This window comes from Elgaria multicarinata, chromosome 18 (assembly GCF_023053635.1).
Source record: "Elgaria multicarinata webbii isolate HBS135686 ecotype San Diego chromosome 18, rElgMul1.1.pri, whole genome shotgun sequence".
NCBI classification, from domain to species: Eukaryota; Metazoa; Chordata; class Lepidosauria; order Squamata; family Anguidae; genus Elgaria; species Elgaria multicarinata.
Window position 1 is genome coordinate 19,101,710 of NC_086188.1, and position 17,973 is coordinate 19,119,682.

At 51.9% G+C, this 17,973-nt stretch overlaps 1 protein-coding gene across 1 annotated transcript in view; it reads right to left on the minus strand.

Annotated features, from left to right (window-relative positions):
* EMID1 (EMI domain containing 1) overlaps window positions 1-17,973 on the minus strand; it is a 100,196-nt gene that overhangs the window by 239 nt on the left and 81,984 nt on the right. Inside the window, exons 14-15 of the mRNA XM_063144368.1 lie at window positions 16,444-16,488; window positions 2,552-2,642 (exon numbers count right to left, since the gene is read on the minus strand). Coding sequence (XP_063000438.1) covers window positions 2,552-2,642; window positions 16,444-16,488 — 136 coding nt within the window. The remainder of the gene's footprint in view (window positions 1-2,551; window positions 2,643-16,443; window positions 16,489-17,973) is intronic.

The window sequence follows — 17,973 nt, forward strand, 5'->3', positions numbered from 1 at the left end:
ACAGTCAGATCCAGGCTTCCTTCCACCTGCCGTAGAACTTGGCAACCCAAGAAACTCGTTTTCATTTGTGTGTGTGCATGTGTGTGTGTTTAAACAAAAGGATCAAGTTTCTGGCCCTCATGGTTTCAGAGGAAAGTGTGGACTTTGACAGGTGGGCTCTAGCGACATTTCAGAAGCTCAAGGAGGCCTGAACAAGTGGAGGAAGCTGCTTAGAGTCCCTGGGCCGCCTCCTGTATTAGAAGTGACTTGACTCCAAATTCTATGCCCTTCAAGAGTAAAATACTTAATGTGCGTTCTTTATTCAGACTGCAATTCTGGACCGGGACTGGGCAGCCCCTTCCCAACCTGGTGCCCTCCAGATGAGTTGGACAGGAGGTTGGACAGCCCCCACACATCTGGAGGGAGGGAATCTACACGTCGTTGTGAGGGCGCTTATATGCGCCCCCAGTGCGCCCCCACAACGACTGTGTAGACCGAGAAAGAAGAGACGGAGGAGGAGGCGGCTGGGGAACCGGCCGCGTCCTTGCCGCCGCCACCCTCCTGCTGCCGGGGTAAGAGCCACCCGGGTTGGAGAGCTCGGCTTCCGCTTCCGAGCTGTCCGACCCGGGTGGCTCTTAGCCCGGCAGCAGGAGGCCGGCGGGGAGGCGGCGGCGGCAAGGACGCGGCCGGTTCCCCAGCCTCCTCCTCCTCCACCTCTTCTTTCTCGGTCTACAGTCGTTGTGGGGGCGCACTGGGGGCGCATATAAGTGCCCTCACAACGACGTGTAGATTCCCTTCAGGTTGCGGAAGGATCAATGGCTACCGGAGTGATGGCAGCTCAACAGAACGTAGAGGTAGTTGAACTCTGAATGTCAACGGCTAACAACAGAGACCGGGGGGGGGGGGGGGAGATGGGACAGGACGGCCGTTGTGTCCTGCTGGCTGCTGTTGGGATCAAAATGGGGGAGGAAATGGGCCCGAGTCTTGCTGCCGCAAAGCAGCTCTTGTGCTCCTCTCTAGAACCAAGCAAGCCTCTCGACTGAGGTCACCAGCCAGGCACTCCATTGATCACTAGAAGGGCCATTGATGCAGGACCGGTGTCAAGGGCAGGCGCGGCCGGGCAGCTGCCTAGGGCCTACATCCTTGGAGGGTCCCACTAAAAAGAGCCCCCTGGAGTTGCTCCTCCTCTTCCCTGTGGCGTCCTGCTTGTCCACCTGCCTCTCGCTCTGGCCCAGGCAATGGTGGTGGTGACGAGGAGGAACAGGAGACGCCATGGCCTCCTTGCTCCCTGGCTCTGTGCCGGCCAAGCCAGCAAGGAGGAGAAAGAGGAGGAGGAGGAGGAGGAGCTGGTGACCGTGGTGGTGAGAAAGTAGGCTCACTGAGGGAGGAGGAGCATGGAGGGGGTCTTGCCCAGGGCCCAGGGAAAACTTGGAACCAGACCCCCCATTGACGTCCTCCCCTCTCTCCCCACCTCCTATGATGGGTCCTGGCTAACCCAACCATCTCCAGATGGACTCAAGCGCCATTTTCTCTGTGCATGCAAGCTAGCTTGAGAAGGGGTTGCCCCTGAGCATGTGCAGACTTGCCTCGGAAAGGCCGCTCCCTGCAGTGTCGAGACTAAGGATAGCTACGGGGAGACCAGCCTAGCCCCATACATTGGTCCAAGGAGGAGCAGGCGCAGGGAGCTTCTTCTGCCCTCCCACGCCAAAAAGGACACCCATAAGAACTTTGAAACGAAGAACTGATACCCGGGTCTTGTTCCCTTTCGTCCCTCCTCCCTCCCTGTCCCTTTTCCTTTTGTGTTGTGTCTTTTAGATTGTAAGCCTTCAGGCAGGAACTGTGTTATTATTATTCTGCGTATGACGCTCAGGGGGTGGTGGTGGTTGTTGGCTGAAGAACAGGAGAAAACTGCTGCAAATAAAGAAATACAGCAGGTTCCTGAGATTTTTACAAACTGCAATGCCTTCATCAGTGGAGGCTGGTGGCTCCCATGTCAGTGGGGCAGCGAACCCGCTCCGGGTTTCGATCAGAACCAAGCTTCACGCCACCAGTCAAGCCTCACACCTTGGAGAACTCCTTTAGAGTTCTGACCGGGTCTGACTGAAACCCAGAGCGGATTCACCGTCCCACTGACTTGGGAGCCACCAGCCTCCGCTGGCCTTCATCCTGTCAATCTTTGAGGGAGGTGGAGCGTTTGCCTTTTGAGTTCATGCTGGGGAAAAGGAGGCAGGCAGGTGTCCCCCCCCCTTGCGTTCTGTGGTCAGAGGGTTTGCCCTCCCCTTTAAGGCTCCCCGCACTCCTCCCCAGGGCAGTCCAGGGCCGAGAAAGGCCAAACCACTGTGCTAGACTCCCCAAAAGAATGCTGCTTCCAGGAAGTGGGGTCAGGGGGACACGCTACGGATGCTGTGGACTCCGCATGCAAAGTTGGGGGTGGGATGTGGGGGTGGAGGCGAGGAGAAAGCCCACGGCCGCGACGGGGATCTCCTTGCCGTGGGATCTCGACACCGGTGAGCGCATCATGCGGAGGAAGGATAGAGAGGAGGAGGAGAAGTGAAGCCCCGTGTTTTGTTACCTGGCCAGATGATAGCTTCCAGCAAGGTGACCCTCCTAGCCAGGAGCTCCAGCTGGGCCTGCTGCTCTAGGAAGCTTTGTAAGCTAATGGCCTAGTGGAGATTGAGAAGAGCAGAGTGCAAATTCATTCACCCTCGATATGGGAAAAGGGAAGGGGGGAGGATCAGGAAGCCAGGGCTCTTTGGAGGGGTGGGGAGTTTCTGGAGGGGGGGCTTGGAAAGTGAGAAACTGGACACAGTAGTTTCTGAGGGGAAGGGTTCCTGAGATGGCTCCTTGCCACCCTTCCGTCATCTCTACGCACAGGTGGCTGCGGAAGAATCATGGGGAATCTCTCGGCTCGTGGCGAGATTCCCCTCCCCGCTTGGAAAAAAAAGATCACGCAAAAGCAACCTGGAGTAGCTTGCCAAAAGGCATCCGGGTCATTTGCAATCAGAACAGGGAATGGATCCAAAGTTCTGGCTAGCACTAGCCTGTGGCTACGAGCCTCAAATCCTCACACGGGACATGTGACCACCCCCAACATGTCACCGCAGAAAGCGTGGGTGTAGGTGAGCCCTTTCTCCATCCTGCCACCCACCACTCCCATGGCTGGCTAGGGGATGCTGGGAGTTGAAGTCTTATACATCTAGAGGGCAGCAGGTTAGGGAGAGGTAGTGTAGAAATTGGAGGGTTGGTCACCATTTACTTATGGGATTCGCTACCTGATGGTGGTCATGTCCAGTAGCCCACATGGCTTTCGGAAAAGGAGTAGACAGATTCAGAGAAGACAGGCCAATCGCAGCGAAATAAAGCCTTTGAATACCTCTGAATACCTCTGAATACCAGAAGCTGAGGGCAAGCAACAGGAGAATGCTAACCCCTTCATGTCCTGCTTGTGAATCCCTTAGTCGTTCGTGGACAGGGAATGCTGAGCAGGTGGAGCGTCTTATGTTTCGGATGCCATTTCCAGCATGGCTCAGTCCCATGTACCAAACCACAACAGATGAATCAATTTTTACAGTGTGTGTATGTGCGTGCGTGCGTGCGTGCGATGTGTGCACATGCGCTCGTCAGACTGTGTAAGTGAGCCACAATGGAAGCCCTTTGCCAGTCCAGGGGACCAGGCATCTCTGGATTTCCCCGGCTGCCCGCTCCAAAGGCTGCCACGGGGGCAGGCATTTCCCAGGGCCCCAAGACCCCGCCACCGTTCTCACTTTGCCCGGAGAGCCCTAGCGCAGGGAGGGGCGGAAGGTAAATTGGGACCGACTGGTAGATCCCTGGGTGATTTGCAGCAGACCAGCGAGGGTTCCCGTCTGCCACTTCTTCAGCTGCAACCACGAAATGAACTCTCCCTCGCCCTAAATTATACCACTGAATTGAAGAGAGCTAGCCGGAGGTAACCAGGAGTGATCTTTTGTGAGCTCCGTTCAATTCTCAAAACATGTTCCGGGTCACAGAAGCCTTTGATTCTAAGTGTATGTCTTTTGCACTTGGGGTGGATCTCAGGGGTTCTCAAAGTAGATCCCGCAAGCCTGAAGTCTGTCCTGCCCTGGCTTGGAAGACTGAAGACTATACACAAAAACAGAGGCTAAATTTGCATGACCTTCTCTTCCTGGGTTAAGGGGGGCCTTTACCCAAAGGCTCCCTCCCCAGTAAATTTTGGAGGCAGCCGTGCAGCCCATCTTTCTAGACCCTCACCTGTAGCACGCAGCGCTGAAAGGAGGGGGGTAAACATGGAATGAGGCAGCCTTCCCCACCCAGCACCCTCCAAACGTTTTAGACTACAACCCCCATCATCCCCAATGGCCGTGCTGACTGGGGATGGTGGGAGTTGCCGCTGAGGTTGGGGAAGGCTGAAATAAGGAAAAGAAGGTTGACGTCAGGGAGTTCTTTAGACAGACAGCACGGCCATCATGAAATGATGATGCTCTTAAAGTATTAGCTCTATCGATCCAGGGTTGTTGTTGTTGTTGTTATTATTATTAATCATCAGTGTTTAGATTGTAATCCTCTGCACACTTACCTGGGAGTAAACCCGACACAACTTGATGGGACTTACTTTTGAGTAAACGTGCCTAGGATTGCGGTGTTGAGTTTGAATTCTGTTTAGAAGAGCGCAAGCGAACCGTGGTTCCTTCCTGCTGCCACCAGAGGCCGCCCTCCAAACGCAATTGCGTCCAACGGGACACAAAAAAGCCGCCGCGTCCAGTTTTCCCAGTCTAATGCTACCAAGCATGCTCAGCATCCTGGGTACATTCAGTACTGGCAAATGAAGCCATGCACCCCCTTTTTTTTTGCCCACACTTGGAATCAGCTTTCACAACCCCAGCCCAAATAAGACCAAATTAGGGGAAAGAGGAAGTCACCTGTATCATCATCATCATCATCATCATCATCATCATCATCATCATGATGTCTTTTCTTGCTCGGGCATTGCCAAGCCATGCTGTCTTTTACTGATTCAGGAGTTTCCTGACTATTGAGCATGTTTTAAGTATGACTCCTTTCCAGATGTTGGTGTGGATGCGTTTTGGTAGGCCCAGTTTCTGAAGGTTTTTTGTATGGTTTTTTGATACGATGCCAGTGACTGACGTGGCTGACAGCATCATTGGACATCTTCCGTCAGCGTTTTGTTGTTGATTATAACTCTCTTTTGGTCTATTAGTCTTTGTTCTGTTGCAGAGCCTGTTAGGCGGGGGATAGATTTCCAGAAGTTCTGTTCGGTGTCCTGATGCCCTTGTTTCGAGTTGCGTGCTTTTACAGTAACAACGCATAATGTGAGGATGCATTTCCTCCGACCAAGCAAAGCGTTGGCGCGGATTGAGAGACTAGCTCTGGTGCCGATAAAAACGATTAAAATCTTTAATAATTCCTGTCTGTGTCTAGAATGCTCAACGTTTCGGATTAAAAATAATCCTTCCTCAGGAGCTGACGCTGGAAACCTTAATCTTATATGTTAAATATTTTCTGGAGCCTTTTTCCTTGTGGAGCGTTCAGCTGAACTGCCTCTAATCAAAGAATCCTGGCTTGTAGCTGCAAGTCTGGATCAGCTACGAGCCAGAACTCTTTGATCAGAGGCAGTTCAGCAGAACGCTCAGAAAGGAAAAAGGCTCCAGAAAATATTTAACATATAAGAATAAGGTTTTCAGCGTCAGCTCCTGAAGGAGGATTATTTCTAATCCGAAACGTCGGGCGTTCCAGACACAGACAAGAATTATTAAAGATTGTAATTGTTTTTATTGGCACCAGAGCTAGTCTCTCAATCCGCGCCTGCCCAGTGGTGCCTTCTTACCCTGCCAACTGCACGCTTGTCCAAGCTAAGCATTGCCAAAGCTCTCTGCGCGCTTCGCAACAATTCAGTATCTTGTGGCTTCTGATGCGAAGCCAAACCAAAAACAGCTACCTTGTCGTTGAAAAATTGGACAAGCTGCCATTTTCGATAGCCTGATCATCCATAAAAGACTGGAAAACGTGGTAGGAAATTTTGACAAGAGTGGCACTTTCAAGAGCGCGGCCATCGGAAGCAACTCACGGGGAGCTGCGCTGGCCCAGCCCATTTCGGCTGCTTTTTACGTGAGCCGGCCTTGGGATGTGGACAGGGCAGGCACTACCATTAGGCCAACTAGGCAGGCGCCTAGGGCGCAGACCTCAGAGGGGTGCAGTACTGCCCTTTAAGGGTCACAGTTTTATACAAATTAGCGGTTTTAAGAAAAAACAATAAAAGGAAAATATAATAGTTCAGAAACTCTTCTTGAACAGCTGAATCGAAGTTGGCAAAAAAAAATCGAGGCGTGCAAGTAGCTTGATTTGCGTAGGGTGCAAAATAGTCGGGCATCGGCTGTGCAGCAGGCCCATGTGAACGTTCCCATCCACACAGCCTGGCAGCGGTTGGTGGATTTCGGAAGGATCTGTTTCCCCCAGTGGCAGCAGCACGGAACGGGTTTCCGATGTCATCAGGGCCTGGTTGTCCCCAACCTGGCACCTGCCAGATGGGTTGGGCTGCAAGTCCCATCATTCCCATGGACTTGCAGCCCATGGCCATGCTGGCTGCGAATGACGCTTCTGGCATGTGCCAGGGTTGGGGGGACACTGGCAGACGAGGGCAACTGGACTATCTGACCAAGCCGCCATGGCTGAGACATCCACCTTTCATGCTTCCTTTGCGAGAAAAAACCCAAGCCAGCAGCCCCGTACAGTGGCCCCCCAGGGACACAACCGACCCCTTACTTTTGGCAGCAGAAAGGCTTCCCAGACAGGGGGAAAGATGTGACGCCCCCGGGCAGGCCACCCCACAGGTCTCCGGTGGGCTACACCCAGCCTGGCCCGGCCCAGCCTGCACGGTGGTGGCCCCGCCCCGCCTTCCCTGAAACCTCCTGGCCTGGGAGATGCTGTCCTCCTGTCTGTCTCTACTCACCATGCAGCCCAATCATGGTTTCCAAGATTAAAACCCTCTCAGCTAAAATCTTCAAAGCCTCTCGAAGCTGGTGCAACCCCTCCCCCTGCGGACGAAAGAGACAGACACAGCCGTGAAGGGGACGCACGCGGGGGTGCCCGGGAGGGGGGGGGAGGCTGGGGAAAGACGGGGGGGTGAGGCCTCGGCGGGCTTTCCTTCCCCTCCCTCCTTTCCCCGCTTGTTGCAGCCATCAGATCTCCTCCCCCCGTGGCGGTGTGCAAAGGAGCGCCAATGCAATTAGGAAGACGTGGGGGGGCAGGGGGGGGGAATCCATGTTGGCAAGAAGGTGCATCGGGCAAATATCATGCATATAGGTTCCTCCCGGGGTTGAGCAAACAGGGGCATTCAGGTGGTGCAGCTCACAGGGAATTTGTACCGTGGCCGGGGAGTTAAGCTAGCAGGGAACACTGGCAGAACATGCTGGGCCAAGCCCCCTTCATTCCTTGAACTGCTGCTGCCCTTGGTGGTGGCTGCCTCTCGTGGAACCAGAGGGCTGGAAAGGGCTTTAGAGGTCATCTAGCCCACCCCCCCACCCAACGCAGGAATCTGCCATCACCGCATCCCTGGCAGATGGATACCCAACCTCTGCCTAAAGGGTCGTCTTTCCGTGATGTTATGGAGACCTCACGCAGGCAGGCGGTCAAGCTTTGAGCAGCAAGTCAGAGCCATTCCGGGAGGGGGGGGGTCAGCCATCAAAATCTCAGGGCAAGGTGGATCTCGGGGCCGGTGGAAGGGCGGAGAAGCGGAGCATGCAGAAGAACCAGGGGAGGGGGCTAAGGAGGCTCAGTGCGTCTAACCAGCCTCCCCGCACCAGGCGCCCTCCAGATCAGTTGGACTACAACTCCCATCATTCCCACCAGCACTCCCAATGCCGTGCTGTCTGGGGAATGACGGGGGTTGTAGTCCAAATGTCTGGAGGGCCCCGGGTGGGGGGAGGCCGCGTATATCCTTGAAGCTCCACTGCAGCTCAAGACCATTCTCATGTTTATTTCTACAACCCTCATCATAATCAGAACCCCTCTCTATGTTACGGGCGGAAAACAATATAAATGCAGAGGGAAGGGTCATCCTTCTCATCCCATGGACTCACACATGGAAGGACCCTGCCCCACGATCTAACCTTGATCTGCCTCTCTCTCCTTCACCTCAAGTCTCTACTTGAAGTATCTCCAGATTCTTTGAGCGTCTCTAAACGAGCGATTTATAGCACGCTCGTGATTGGACACTCAGGGAAGTTTGTGAGTCCATTACATGACATTGTCAACACCCATGCTATCCCCTGGAAATCACATGTTTGAAACACACACAGATGATATGGTAATATTTGGAAAAAACGGGATCCCTCCGCCACTAGATGGCGCTGTCTCATTAAAACACAATGGGGGCCTTTCCGCAAAGGGAACAAATCACGTGGTTGTGTGTGAATCCCACCAAGGGTGGGATTACTGCGAGGAGGAAAGCCATGGTAAGGCGCGGGATTTTTCCTGATGTTCAAGCAGAGCGGTAAAGCAGCAGTTTCTGCAGCTGAAACTCTCCCCATGGCCTGAGTTCAATCCCAGCGAAAGCTGGTTTCAGGCAGCCGGCTCGGGTCAACTCCCGAGGTCAGTAAAATGAGTACCCAGTTAGCTGGGGGAAAAGATAATAATGGCTGGGGAAGGCAATGGCAAACCACCCCGCTACAAGGCCTGCCAAGAAAACATCAGCGAAAGCTGGTGTCCCTCCAAGAGTCAGTAATGACTCAGTGCTTGCATGAGAGGTTCCTTTCCTTTCCTTCAAGTGAAATCTACCTTCCTGTAACTGAAGCCCATAATTTCATGTCCCACAATCTTGGATGACAGAGAACAGGTCGGGGGCTCTCTTCTGTGTGAGAACCCTTTAGGCACTTCAGCAGTGCTATCCTATCTCTTCCCGGTCTTCTTTTCTAAAGGGTAAACATGGCCACTTCCTTCCCTCTTTCCTCATAGGACTTCCTAGTCCCTAGATAAACTACGTTGTCCTTCTCTAAACTCATTCCAATTTGTCTGAAGCCCTCTTCAAGTGGATGTCCAGGATTCGATACAGTCCTCAAGATCAAGTCTCACCAGTGCAGATTAGAGTAGAACCATTAATTCCCATGATTTAGAAACTATTATACTTTATTGATGCATTCTAAAATTGCATTAGCCTTTTTTGCAGCCACATCACACTGCGGTCTCATATTCAGCTTGTGATCAACTACAACTCCAAGATCCTTTTCACATGCACTGTTGTTAAATCAGGTATCCCCCCCCCCACGCACCCTCACACCTGTACGTTTGATTTCTCTTCCCCAAACGAAGAACTCTGCGCTTGTCTCTGTTAAATTTCATTCGGTTATTTTCTGCCCAGTTTTCTAAACTAGCAAGATAATTTTGAATTGTTTCTGTCTTCTAAGGGATTAGCTACCTGATCCAATTTTGAGTCATCTACAAATTTGAGAAGCATCCCTCTCCCGACCCTCTCCTTCTAAGTCAGCCTTCCTCAACCTGGGGCGTTCCAGATGTGTTGGACTGCATCTCCCAGAATGCCCCAGCCGGCTGGCTAGGGCATTCTGGGAGTTGTAGTCCAACACATCTGGAGCGCCCCAAGTTGAGGAAGGCTGTTCTAAGTCAATAATAAAAATATCCTGGGCCCGAGCTCTGCAGCGCCCCACTCAATGAGCTCCATCAGACAGGGGGAAATCACGCTTGCATTGAAATTTGCACTGAAAAGAATGCGTGTAATGAAAGCTCAGCACATTGTATACATTTAAGGAAACTGTGAGCGTCATCACTCAGGGGAAAATCATGTTTGCTTACCGTCGCTTCTCCGCCCACGCTTTTGTCCCCCATTACTTCCTCTTTTGAAAGAAGAAGTAAACAACGTGCACGTGACCCATTCGGTGGGCCGTTTTGACCCCGCTGCTTCTCCTGCACACAGCAGGAGATGGCGGCAACTTCCGTCTTTAAAAATAAGTCGGACTTACTGGGGTGGGTTTTTTGTGGCGCAAAGAAGGCTAGAAGGGGCAGGAGGCAGCCGATGATATGAGAGGGACCCGCGAAAATCCACGAGTGCCCAGCAACGAGCGTGCAATAAAACTCTCGTCTGACGGAGCTCAATATCTGCCTCCAGGACCATTCACAAGCCCTCTTCGAGGGCGGTTCTTCAGCCAGCTGTGGATCCACCTAGCAGTAGCACCACCCAGACCACACTTTACTAGTTTGCTAATCGGCGTATCTTGGGGCACTTTATCAAATGCCTTGCTGAAGTCAAGACAAGCTGCTAAGGCAGTGACCGAATCGAAAAATGAAATAAGATTAGCCTGGCAGGACTTGTTCTTGACGAATCCATGCTGGCTTCCAGCGACCACTGCATTAGGTGCTGAACGAGAGATTGCTTTATAAACTGCTCTTCCCAGGTACCCATGTCAGACTGAGGGGCCTATAATTCAGCTGTTGTCTGGAGCTGCCCCTTTCCAGCATGTAACTCCTCTGCTGAGGGAACTGCACTGGCTGCCTATTCGCTACCGGGCCAAGTTTAAGGTTCTTGTCCTAGTGTACAAAGCCCTAAACAACTTGGGACCAGGATACCTGAGAGAGCGCCTTCTCCCCTACCAACGTGCCCGGTCACAGAGGTCATCCGAGGGCCTGCTCCTGGTGGTTCCACATAGACCCATCCTCCGATTGGAGTCCACCAGGGGAAGAGCCTTCAGCGTGGTGGCCCCCCTCCTGTGGAACTCCCTGCCTCTGGAGGTCAGGCAGGCACCAACTTTGCACTCCTTTCGGCGCCTCCTGAAAACATCTTTATTCCAGGAAGCCTTTTCTTAATGTCCAGCTAGGAGTCACTGCATTTGCTTCTTTTAAGATCTGTTTTAAGTGTCCCCCCCCCTGTTTTTATTTTAATTTCATCTTGTACACTGCTCCGGTATTTTCAATGGGGAGCGGTATATACCGTATTTCTTCGATTGTAAGACGCCATCGATTGTAAGACGCACACTAATTTCAGTACCACCAACAGAAAAAAAAGCTTTGATTCTAAGAAATAATAAACACACCCGCGATTCTAAGACACACCCCGTTTTTAGAGATGTTTATATTGGGGGGGGGGAAGTGCGTCTTAGAATCGAAGAAATACGGTAAATATTGTAAATAAATAAATAAATCCCCAGATCTTCCTTTCGGCCCCTTTTGAAGATAGAGACAATATCTGCCTTCCTCCAGTCCTCCTGCACTTCACCCGTTCTCCAGGAGCAGCTATTTTCAAAGGGAGCAGGGGAGTCAGAAAGGGTTGGCCGAGGACATCATTATTCCCGCTCATCAAAAAGTCCCAGGGCTTCGGCCCTCCACGCCCTGCCTCCGCTATGCCACCGCTCACAGCCTAAACATGCAGCAAACCCCCTCTGCCACTTTCATGTCCCTTCCCCCCCCCCCGCACATCACCACCACACGTAAAAGGAACCTGAAGACCATGCCATCGATGGGCAAAATGGCAGCCTCTTGTCTGGCAAGCGCGGCCGCTCATTTTGGATTGGCAGGGCATGATCCGTTGATTTACGTTCTCATCGGAGCACGGACGGGAAAAGGCGCTCAGGGCAGCAATGGGGAACCCTTGGCAGCTGCAGACACCGGGTCCACATTGACGGCGCCTTTTAGAGCATCACGATGTGCACAAGCCCAGTGGGTTCAGCCTGTCTGCACCTTTAAGAGGGGCAGACAGGCTGTCAGGGACGCTTTAGGGTGGATTCCTGCATCGAGCGGGGGGGTTGGACTCGATGGCCTTAGAGGCCTCTTCCAACTCTCCTATGCTATGGTTCTATGAAAAGCTCAGCAGGTGCTGCATGCCCCAGGGGATGGCTTCAAGATTCGTAGGGCAGGGAGGGGCTGCCAGCAGGTGCTGCCTCGTCCCTGAAAGGTGGCAGAACGGTCAGGGAAGCAGCAGCTAGTCTTGATGGCTCTGTGCTACCTCCAGTAGCAGAGGTGGTAAGCCTATGCACACCTGGGGAACATGTGCTGTTGCACCCGTGTCCTGCTTTGGGGGTCCAAGGCCGGCAGCTGGTCGGCTACCGTGTGAGCAGAGGGCTGGACTAGATAGAGCCTCGGTCTGATCCAGCATCAGGGCTCTTCTGATGTCCTGATCTGCCCATCATTTCCTTGCCAAGCGCTTGCAACTGGTAAAAAGGCCCTCTGTGGGGCCAGACTGTGGCCACGTGGCCATGGTTCGGAAGCTGCATCTTGTGCAAAATCCGGCGGCCAGATTGATAGCTGGTGCAGGGAGGTCTGAGCATATAACACCGATTCTGGCCCGCTTGCATTGGCTGCCTATAAGTTTCTGAGCCCAATTCAAGGTGCTGGTTTTAACCTATAAAGCCCTACATGGCTTGGGACTGCAATACCTGATGGAATGCCTCTCCCGACATGAACCTACCCGTACACTGCGCTCAACATCTAAGGTCCTACTCCGAGTGCCTACTCCGAGGGAAGCTCGGAGGATGGCAACAAGGGAGAGGGCCTTTTCGGTGGTGGCCCCCCGACTGTGGAATGATCTCCCTGATGAGGCTCGCCTGGTGCCAACGTTGTTATCTTTCAGGCACCAGGTCAAGACTTTCCTCTTCTCCCAGGCATTTAAAGGCATTGAGCGCCAAGTTTGTTTTTTAATGGACCCCAGAATTGTTTTAAATGGATGCTGCTGTTTTTATACTGTTGTTTTTATGTGTCTGATGGTTTTTTAAATTTTGTATACTTTTAATGTTTACTGATTTTAGCTTTTGTGAACCGCCCAGAGAGCTTCGGCTGTGGGGCGGTATATAAATGTAATAAAATAAAAATAATTAAAAAATGGCCGGTGCCCTCTCTACACGTAGCTTCCGCTCCTGTCCACCAGCTCTCTGCACACTCCTGAAGGCTCTCGGGGCCTGAACGGCAGCTGAAGCCACTCATAGGAACACCCAGGGAGCTGCCTTCTGCATTTGAGGAGATCATTCGTATTGATTGCATTCTGGGCGGCACAGAACTGTAGTGAATCACAGTACCTCGGACCTTTGGCAGGCAGCCCACGTGTTCTTCTCTGCAGCCACACCCTCCTCGCCCCCAGCCATGATCCTATATGAGCAGATGAGTCACCATCGCCTGTAGCACGGGGCCTGTCTCTCTCCAATTCCGGCAATTGCCATTGAGAAGGCTTTAAGGGGTCACTGGGCTATAAATCTGGGCCCACGGCCTGCTTTCATGGCTTCAATGGGATCAGAAAACGGGAGCCTCCCTGCTAGTGGAGGCTGGTGGCTCTGAGGTCAGTGGGGCGGTGAATCCGTTCCGGGTTTCAGACAGGACTCTAAAGAGTTCACCACCCCGCTGACCTCAGAGCCACCAGCCTCCACTGTTCAAAGTCTTCCATTGGGGATGGGGGACGTGTTTCACAGAACACGGAAGGCCTCCGACCGGCCCTCATGCAACATGGATTCCTCCTCCGAGCTGGAGGAATATCCGTACCGGAGCTAGGGTCACCCTCTTTTTTTCTTTCAGAGCAGGTTCTGTGGTTTGAAACAGTGATGTGCCAGGCAGAAATTCAATAGCGGTCATTTTTGCCCTGGCTACGAGTGGAGAAAAGCTGTCCAATTCCTGCCTGCCATGCAAGCATCAGAGGCGCAGAGCTTCTCTTGAGGAAAACGCTCCAACCTTTGTCCCGGGGACTTTCCCCACGGCACATCCAAGCGGGATGCAAGACCAGCCCGGCTGCACAACCAACGCAACGCATTTGGCTGGGGTGGCCAGATTTGAAGGGCGCCGACGAAGCAGACCTTTGCCCACAAGGGTTGGGATGTGGGAGATCTTACAAAAGATGTAAGATTAGGGAGGCCAACTGGTCAGAAAAGAAAAGAAAATCACGGGCTCTCCCAGGACCTTCAGCGGTGGTTTGATCTGCAGAAATCAATCTGTGCAGCTTTTCGCGACACGATCAGCTCGCTAATTTCTGCTCGTCAAGCAGCTCTTAAACGCATGGCTGCAGCGGCTGGCTGAAAAGTTGACAACCCTATCTAGGCTCCGGCAGCACAGGCACCCCTGCCTGGGCCTGCTGGAATGGGAGATGGCCGCACCCCTTTCCCACCCAGAGCTCAGACCTGTCAGCAGCCAGAACGGCTCTGTTCCGTTTTTTCCATTGCAAGTGCAAAATGTGGAATTGAATAGCCCCCAGACAATTCAGCTTTGAGAAGGTTTCCCTTCCTTATGGCTGTGAAAATAGGCTTGAAATAGGCACAATGCAAGGAAGGAGGGAGGAAGAATTGTCAGCACCTTGCATTCCTCCTTCCCCTCTCTGTAGCTTGCAAAAGGGGGGTGAAAGATGCAAAACTCAGCAGAGGTCTATGCAAAGGAACTTCGGGGACAATTCTATGCATGTTTAGACAGAAGACAATCCTACAACTCCCAGCATTCCACAGGCTGGGGAATGCTGGGAGTTGTAGGATTTTCTTCTGTCTAAACATGCACAGGATTGCACCTTTAATGTGCGTAATCCATATAGGGGGAGGGATGTTGGACTTCTTTCAGCCAGAGGGCTGAATTCAATTTTGGAGAAGCTCTCTGGAACTGCATCCCAGTGGTGGGCGAAAGGGGCAGGCCCCAAATATTAAAGGCAAAAGGGGCAGGCCCCAAATATTAAAGGCAAAAGGGGCAGGCCCCAAATATTAAAGGCAAAAGGGGCAGGCTCCAAATATTCAAAGCACCTGCACATTCTACCTTAGTCATCTAACTTCCAGTAACTAAATCTTAAGAAGGTTATTTCAGCTCTTTGGATGGGGGTGGAAAACTGCACAAAAGCGGTGAAACCATCAAACTGTCAGCGGTTGGGGAAAAGGGCGTGGGCGTTTAGGAAACGCTGCCGGGCCAGATTTGGCCTGTGGGCCTAAAGTTCAGCGTTCTTGATGGAGGTCATTAAATTCGGCTTCTCTTAGTAGGGCATGTGGATGATACTGGTGAACAGGATGACCATATGGTGAAATTCCCTCTTTGCCACCACAGTGAAAGCTGCAGGAGCTATACTAGAGTGACCAGATCCAAAAGAGGGCAGGGCTCCTGCAGCTTTCACTGTTGTGATGAAGAGGGAATTTCACCAGGTGCTGCGTACAAACAAAGGACACCTGCTGAAATTCCCTTTTCAATACAACTGTTAAAGATACAGGAGCCCAGTCCTCTTTTCCATATGGTCACCCTAGTCGTGGGAGCCCTGTGCCCCCCAGTGGCCCCGCTTCTCTGTTGGTGGACCCCAACAGGCTCACCTGGCAGCAGTGCCGAATCGCTGGGTTTAGACACCACTTCAATTCCCCACCATGCACCCAATGTAGCACTGCTCCAGGGCATGCTGGGAAAATTAAATGGTCACACTACTGGTGAAAAAAATCATTGGGCATGCAGAGTATTCACAGCTCTAATCAATATTTTTTTCTGACGCGGTGGGTTCTTATCCACAAATATTTCACCCATAACGAAATAGTTAGCTTTTAAAGTCCAGCAGGACACGCTGCTTTCTTTTTTCGGCAACGGAACTAGCACGGCAGCTACGCGGGACGTCGAAGAGTTTTGCAACAGAAATGAGTTTGGATTTCTTTGCACCTGACCTGCGAGTTCTGCAGCCACCTGGCTTTTCCGGCGTTGCAAAGATTCCGTGTCCTTGCAAACCGGGGTGTGTTTTTGTTGTCGCTGTTTTTAAAACTTTTTGGAATTTTATGCAAATTTAGTGATAGAAAAACACGTAAAATAAATTTAAAAAGCGTCAGCCCCAAACATGCATTTCCCATATAGACTAAAGCAGCCTTCCTCAACCTGGGGCGCTCCAGATGTGTTGGACTGCATCTCCCAGAATGCCCCAGCCGCTGGCTGGGGCATTCTGGGAGTTGTAGTCCAACACATCTGGAGCGCCCCCGGTTGAGGAAGGCTGGGCGAAAGCATGAAAATTTACACATGGGTATGTCTGTGGGCGGGGCGGATTTGCACATTCCATGTGTGTGTGTGTGCATATTTTCACAAGTGCAAATTTACGAAAATGTGAATTTGCCAAAATTTGGGGAATTCGGAAAAAAATCCAATTCCCTTAATGCGCGGAAGATGACACAAAAGGTACCTGACAATATGCGAAATGCAGATGGGATGGGTTGGTTTTTTTTTTTACAAAATCCGTATACCCCCTAGCTGCTACCCCTTAGAATGACCCTGGGACGTTTCAAGGGAGGGGGAGTGGCCTATTTCTCATCACCCCTTTTTCTGAGTGGCACCCACCCTCTAGATCCAGCCGGGCTGGTGTCTGAGCAGGGGAAATGCCCTCTGGCCTGGGGCATAATCCGGAGAGATCTGGGCAGGTTTTGCAGAGCCAACTGGTACCAGACACTGTGTCATTTGGCAGGAGCTGAAAACAGGTAGGGGGTGCAGCGAGGAGGGGGAGCAGAGAAATGAAGGGTGCTGCCGCCCAGAGCTTACCCAGGTGCCCTTCTCGCCCGGTTCACCTTTCGGGCCTGGATCACCCTGAAACCGAATAAGAGATGGCGTTAGAAATGGAGATCAGGAAACGGAGCTTACACCTAATAGCGTGCATGCAGGAAAGACAGGCAAGGTGAGGCCAGGGCTGGCCCAACCATCAAGAACAAATTAGGCAGCTGCCTGGGGAACCACAACTCAAGGGGCGCCAGCTCTGCTACCTGTGCTTTTGGAGGCCACACAGGCAGCTAGACGGCTCATCAGCTGGCCAATGGGAGGAAGGTTTCCCTTGCACAATCTGACAGCATCTCTGCATTAAGAGAAATTGCGTCGTTTACCCGGGGCTTTAATATTTCTGGGTTCTTTGGAGCGATTGTTATGGGCTGCATTATATGGGAGGAGAGGGGCAACAAGGGGTGTGAATCGGATACCTCCCCTCTGTTCAGTTCCACTGAATTCTATTGAGACTGCGCCATCTAGTGGCAGAAGAGCCTGCTGTTTCCCAGGTATTACCACTTTAAAAGTGGTTCTTTTTATCCCGGGATTTCCAGAGAATTCTGCGGGAGATGTCCTGGTTGTTGACAACGTTATGAAATCGACCCAAAAACTTCTGCTAGTGACCAACCGCGAGCATGCAACAAATCGCTCGTTTAGAGGAGCCCTGGAACTCATCCGATCTCCATCAGCCGCCCATAGACACAGATGTAAAAAGGGAGGCGAACATGGCCAATATGAAAACAGCATCCTGGTCAATGCTTGACCATTTCATGCGCAGTTGCAGCTTCCCAAAACCTGGTGCCCCCCAGATATGTTGGTGGGCACTAGGCATATGGCTGGTTGGGAATGATGGGAATTGCAGTTCAGCCCGTCTGGAGGGCACCAGGCTGCGGAAAGAAGTGCTTTTGTTACGCTGCTCAGCATGTAAGGCGAAGGGACGGAGTCATCCATCTATGCAAGGGAAACGAAAAAGATTGAGCCCTGCAAGCAGCCGATTTAGAATGTGGACAGAGAGACATTTCTCTCCCTTTCCCAAAATACTAGAACCCAAAGGGGTCATTGTGGCGTTACACCCCACAAGTCAGTTCCCAAATGTATGTCTGCAGTTTGTAAGTCTGTGGTGAGTTTAGAATGTTGGCCTGAGTGGGCGGAGTTAGAATGTCTTGGGAGGGGGAGGAGGGATATATAAGGGAAAGACGGAGGGGATTGGGGGGGACTTTTTAGGTCCTCTTAGAGTCTTTAGTGCTCTCTGTGTTTAGGGTACTTAAGTTCTGGGAAATTTGAGGGTCAGTGTAGAGAGTGGTGTCTTTGGAGTGTGGTGTGCACATAGTTGACATATTTTAATCAATACTGAGAATAAAGAAAGCTCAAGAGTGATTGTGTGAGAGAAAGGAAAGCGCGAATGTGAATGAGTGAAAGGATTGGATGAAAGGTTTCAAAAAGCGTTTTAAATGTTTCATTTGAAACAAAACTTGTGAACTTTTAAAAATAAATTTTAATTATTTTGTTTTCAACTACCACAAAAATCCCACGCGT